The sequence below is a fragment of the Otolemur garnettii genome, unplaced genomic scaffold (assembly GCF_000181295.1).
Source record: "Otolemur garnettii isolate 467f Iridium unplaced genomic scaffold, OtoGar3 scaffold00211, whole genome shotgun sequence".
NCBI lineage: Eukaryota > Metazoa > Chordata > Mammalia > Primates > Galagidae > Otolemur > Otolemur garnettii.
The window spans coordinates 1,218,531-1,224,553 of NW_003852606.1; the positions used below are offsets into that span (position 1 = coordinate 1,218,531).

General features: G+C 50.7%; 1 protein-coding gene across 2 annotated transcripts in view; it reads right to left on the reverse strand.

Moving 5' to 3' along the window:
* The window catches only part of FCGRT (Fc fragment of IgG receptor and transporter), an 18,399-nt gene extending 13,841 nt beyond the window's left edge, over positions 1-4,558 (reverse strand). Inside the window, exons 1-4 of one of the 2 annotated variants that reach the window (XM_003801484.3) lie at positions 4,474-4,558; positions 4,047-4,133; positions 3,266-3,517; positions 2,906-3,181 (exon numbers count right to left, since the gene is read on the reverse strand). In XM_003801484.3, coding sequence (XP_003801532.1) covers positions 2,906-3,181; positions 3,266-3,517; positions 4,047-4,119 — 601 coding nt within the window. In that variant the 5' untranslated portion in view covers positions 4,120-4,133; positions 4,474-4,558. Of the gene's footprint in view, positions 1-2,905; positions 3,182-3,265; positions 3,518-4,046; positions 4,134-4,323; positions 4,393-4,473 lie in introns of those variants that run through there. The other variant, XM_023507868.1, reaches the window with a different exon arrangement.
* Positions 4,559-6,023: the final 1,465 nt, after the last annotated feature.

Here is a 6,023-nt window from a genome sequence, read left to right on the forward strand (position 1 = left end):
AAAAGAAAGAAAGAAAAGAAAAAGGTAATTAGGGCAAAATAAGGTTATATGAGTGAGGCCTCATGCAATGTGACTGGTATCCTTATAAGAAGAGATTAGGACACAAGACATGCATAGAGGAAGACCATGTGGGGATATAGGAAGAAGCAGCAACCTGCGGGGCAAAGACAGAGGCCTCAGAAGAAACTAACCTGTTGACTCTTTGATCTGGAACTTCCAGCCTTATGAATTGTGAGAAAGTAAACATCTGTTGTTTAAGCCACTCAGTCTATATCCCATACCACAGAAGCCCTAGGTGATTAATATGCCAGCCTGTGTAGCTCCTAATGAAATAAACAATCACAATGGCCGCTGATGGCCACCAAAACCATTAGGAGAAAACCTGACAAACAACTTCATAACAACTCCTGAGCCCGACAACTCCTGCAGAACGTCACAGAGACAGGCAGGTACTTGGCGCTTCTGTGCCTGGACATACACACCAACCACCCATGAAATTTTCTTGCCATAAAAATTGAACTAGAATGGAATCAAGCTCCTAGATCCAGCTATTATTTTACAGCACCACAGAAAGAGGACTATGTCGAGCAACATCACAGGATGCAAACAGCAAAATCCAGCCTAGGGGAAAATGAGTAGGACAAACAACTAACTTCCTTCAAAGCACAATTATGGAGGAAGGAAAGAGACTGGGAAACCTACAAAATAACAGACATTTGAGATCACAAAGATTAATTCAAATTAATTCAAAATGGATCATAGACCTAAACGTAAAACGCGAAACTATAAGACTCCTAGAGAAACACAGGAGAAGATCTAGGACTCAGGGGTCCTCAAACTTTTTAAACATGGGGCCAGTTCACTGTTCCTCAGACCGTTGGCAGGACGAGTTGGCTGCTAAGCAGGACAGACAGAGGTGGCAAAAACACCCAGCGGGCCGGATAAATGTACTAGGCGGGCTGCATGTGGCCTGCAGGCTATAGTTTGAGGACGCCTGAAGGTGATCTTGGGTTTGGTAATGACTTCTGAGATATAACACAGAAGCACAATCCATGAAAGAAAAAACTGGTAAGCTGGACATCATTAAAGTTCAAAATTTCTGCTTTGTGAAAGACACCACTAAAGGAATGAAAATTGCAAAGTCTCAGCCTGTCTGGCAAAAAAATAAAATTAGGCTGGGTTCAGTGGCTCACATCTATAATCCTAGCCCTCTGGCAGGCTGAGGCTGGTGGATCACCTGAGCTCAAGAATTTGAGACCGGACAATGCCTGTGGCTCAGTGAGTAAGGTGCCGGCCCCATATGGGTGGTGGGTTCAAACCCAGCCCTGGCCAAACTGCAACAAAAAAATAACTGGGTGTTGTGGCGGGTGCCTGTGGTCCCAGCTACTTGGGAGGTTGAAGTAAGAGAATCACCTAAATCCATGAGCTGGAGGTTGCTGTGAGCTGTGATGCTACTGCACTCTACCAAGGGTGATAAAGTAAGACTGTCTCTAAAAAAAAAAAAAAAAAAAAGGAGAGAGAGAGAGACCTCCACCTCTACTAAAAATAGAAAAACTAATTGAGTGTGGTAGCGGGCACCTATAGTCCCAGGTACTTGGGAGGCTGAGGCATGAGGATCTCTTGAACCCAAGAGTTTGAGGTTGCTGTGAGCTATGACAGCACTCTACTAAAGGCAACATAGTGAGACTCTGTCTCAGAAAAAGAAAGAAAGAAAGAAAGAAATAACAAGCCAGAGACTGGAGGAAATATTTGCAAAACACCTGTGCAATAAAGAAAGGATTGGGATCCAAAATAGACGAATAACTCTTAAAACTCCACAATCAATAAAAGACAGAGAGACTCATTGAAATGTTTGGACCTCAACTGGATCCTGATTCATACTTCAGAAAACATTTATAATCAGGGTAAAGTGAACAGAAACAGGACACTGCTGACATTATGGATCTGGAGTTAATTACCCGTTGGTGTGATAATGGTTTAGCTATCATTTTTTTAAAGTGCCCTCACCTACTAGAGTTACATACTGAACTATTTCTACATGAAATGCTCTAATGTCTGAGATGTTTCAGATGAATCTGAGGTGGGGTGGGAAGAGGGTAGGAAGTAGGTGAAATGGAAACGATCAGGAGTTGGTGATTATTAAGACACTGCAATGGGCTTACATGGGGGGGGCTTGTTATACTATTCTCTCTACTTAGGTGTGCTTTGAAATTTTCTACAATTAATTAAAATGAAGGAAAAAATAAAAGAAGAACTACCTCATTTGAGTCCCAACTTCTTTGTGGCACTCCAGCTGAATGTTTGTGCAACTCCCCAACAACACCTATCTTTTCCAGCAGCCTGGGAGCTTCAGGAGGGTGGAATGGGTCCCACCCTTCTTGCCCAGTGTCCAGAACGGCGCTCCACACCCACCAAGAATGCCTGGTCAACCTTTGTGGAATGAATGGGGTTTGGGGACTTCCAGGAAGGAAACAGCAGACTCCACCTACAAAGCTGAGGGGAGACTTCCTGGTGGAGGTGATGTGCAGCCTGGACCTTGAAGAATAAGGAGGACAGGAAGATGTGGGGAGGGTGCTCTCAGAAAAGTGGAGAGGTAGGACATTGCTAGTGCCATGTGTGGGGCTGGAGTGTAGACTCTGCTGGGCAGGTGGAGACAAGTGCAGCTGGAGGCATGTCTAAGGATTTTAAGGCAAGGAATTCCGGACTTGGTGGGGGTGGGTAATGGGAGCAGGGGTGAGCATGGGCAGGGTAGAAAGCACTGGGTGTAGAGAGACCTCTCACAAGGAATGCATAGGGACAAGCTGCAGGGGGAGGCTGGAGTGAGGGTCCTGGGAGGGGACCAGTTCGGGCCAGGCCACTGGGACAGAGAGGATGGCATAAGCTAGAGGTGAGGGAGATAGCTCACCCTTCCACTCCAGGTTCCCGCGGCCCCTCTCCAGGTGCCCCTGCAGGCGCTGGGGGCAGGAGTAGAGGAGGAAGGTCATCTCCTTGCTGGCTGCTTCGGCCTGCTGCATCCACTGCTGACTGATGGCCTGGGCCTCAGGCCAGTCCCCGTTCCAGGTGCCCTTCTTGAGGTCGAATGACATGAACTCCTCCCCATTCAAGGCAAACTTGGCGGTGGGCACCGACGCATTGTCAGGGCCCAGTTTGCAGCCCAGCAGGCCCTGCAGGGTGTAGGGACCTGGTGCCCACACACACAGGTCAGCGGGGGCCCAACAGCAAGGACCCAGCCTTCCTCCTGCACGCCCAGGAGTCAGAGCCTCACCTGTTCCTTCCAGGGCTTTGAAAGCTTCCAGAAAGAGCTTCTCCTTGATCCTCAGGTCCGCAGTCTCTCTCTCCCAGTACCAGGACACCTGATTTTCCCAGACCCATGCTCCACATGGCTCAGCCTGGGCCCTCAGGTTACTGTAGCTCAGGTACTGCTGGGGGCCCAGCCAGCCTGACACCCAGAAGGCAGGAGTCCCTGGGGCAGGCTTGGACACAGCGGTGAGGTGGTAAAGGAGGGAGAGGTGACTTTCTGCAGACAGAGACACAGTGAAGGGAGCACTGGGCCAGGGGTGTGGGAGGACCTAGACTGTAGCAGGAGAGACACCAGGGGAGAGAGAAGGCTTGGCCTGGGGGAGGGGATTGACCACAGGAGAGGGGGACAGAGACACAGAGAGGGGGTCAGAGACCCAGAGAGAGGGGGACAGAGACACAGAGAGGGGAAACAGAGACCCTGGGTGAGGGGGACAGAAAGCCAGAGAGAGGGGGACAGAGAACCAGAGAGAGGAGACAGAGGCCAGAGAGAGGGAGACAGAGGCTAAGAAGCGGGACAGAGAGCCAGAGAGAGGGGATAAAAATACAGGGGGAAGGGGACAGAGACCAGGAAAAGAGGGACAGAGACTAGTGACAGGAGGACAGAAGCATAACCAGGGCAGGTAGATCCTAGACACAGAGACTGAGGAAGAGAAAGTGATAAACAAGGGGAAGGGGCCAAGGAGGAAGTGTGGGTGGATTTTGCTTCCCATGCCTCTCTTCCCGCCCACGCAGCGAAGGCCCCTCACCTGAGCGCAGGGTCCGGGGCAGTAGGAAGAGCAGCAGAGCCAGCGCCCAACGCCCAGGCAGGGGGACGCCCATGCTGAGAAGGCGACCTGGGGCGGGAGGGGGCGCGTGATTCCTGGGGACCCCCGCCCCGCCCCTTCGTCCCTGGGCACCCGCGAGCACGGTGGGGACCAGAACTCCAGGAGGTTTGGGGGCTAGATCAAGGATGACAACAATGCCTTCTCCTCAATGAACTTTCACCCCTTAATTTGATTCCTTTTGGTTAATTAATTACAGAACCTGGATTGGGCGAGATTGCTCTCCCGGATCTCAGCTCTGCCTCTTCTTCCTCCCTCGGACACAGGAGTCCAGGCCTCCAGCCCAGCGCCTCTCCCCCCTCAGATTGAGAATCACCCCAAGCCCCTGCCCCCGCCGCCCCGATCTGCTCACGCGGCCACGTTCCCTTGCCGCCTGCAGCCCGCTGGCTCCTGCTCCCGTGACTGGAGACCCCAGTTCCTCTCTCACATCCTGTCCGGAGGCTCCCTGACTCCAGGGACATCCAACCCCACCCCCCCAGCTGCAGGGCACACCCCGGGCCATAGGCCCAGCCTCTCTGTTTGTCTCTTAAAACTTTCATCTTTTTTTCTTTCTCTGCTGCTCCTTGTTCTTTATTTTGAGAGTGTCAGACACCCAGCGAATTCATGACAGAGATAGGAATGGAACTCCACACTCTGAAGATCTCCGTTGAACTTTTCCGTCTCTCATTGGACCCCCCATGACTTTCCTACCCTCCTGTGTCATACTCCTCCACCAAGTGTCTCCTTAAAAAGCTCCTGCAGGTGTTCTTTATTTATATTGATTGATTGATTTTTTGAGACAGAGCCTCAAGCTGTGGCCCTGGGTAGAGTGGTGTGGCATCACAGCTCATAGCAACCTCAAACTCTTGGACTGAAGCAATTCTCTTGCTTCAGCCTCCCAAGTAGCTGGGACGACAGGCGCCTGCCACGATGCCCGGCTATTTTTTGGTTGTCGTTGTCATTGTTGTTCCACAGGCCTGGGCTGGATTCGAACTTGCCAGCACTGGTGTATGTGACTGGTGCCTTAGCTGCTTGAGCTACAGGTGCCGAGCCTATTGATTGATTTTTTGAGATAGAGTCTCACTCTGTTGTCCAAGCTAGAGTGCTGTGGCATCAACCTAGCTCACAGCAATCTCAAACTCTTTTTTTTTTTTTTGAGACAGAGTCTCACAATGTCACCCTCAGTAGAGTGCCAAGGTGTCACAGCTCACAGCATCCTCAAACTCTTGGGTTCAAGCCATTCTCTTGCCTCAGCCTCCCAAGCAGCTGAGACAACAGGCACCTGCCACAACACCCAGCTAGTTTTTGTTACAGTTGTCATTGTTGGTTAGCTGGCCTGGGCCATGCTCTAACACACCAACTTCAGTGTATGTGGCTGGTGCCATAACCACATAAGGCTATGGGTGCCAAGCCAGCAATCTCAAGACTCTTCAACTCAAGTGACCCTCCTGCCTCAGCCTCCTAAATAGTTGGAACTACAGATGCCCACCATCACACCTGGCTAATTTTTTCTATTTTTAATAGAGATGGGGGTCCCTCGTTTGCTTAGGCTGGTTGCCAACTTTTTTTTTTTTTTTTAAGAGACAGAGTCTCACTTTGTCACCCTCGGTAGAGTGCCATGACATCACAGCTCTTGGGCTTAGGCAATTCTCTTGCTTCAGCCTCCCAAGTAGCTGGGACTCCAGACACCCACCATAATGCCTAGCTAGGTTGCCAACTTCTGAGATCAAAGTAGCCTCCTGCCTTGGCCTCCCAGAGTGCTAGGATTACAGGTGTAAGCCAAAGTGCCAGGACTTCCTTGAAATTAGAACAGCATTGCCCTGGGGTCCTGCCACATAACCCAGCCTGAGTGCTCATGTCCCCAGGGTCTGGCTTTAATATTACTAGAATGCTGGCTCGGTGCCTGTGGCTCAAGCGGCTAAG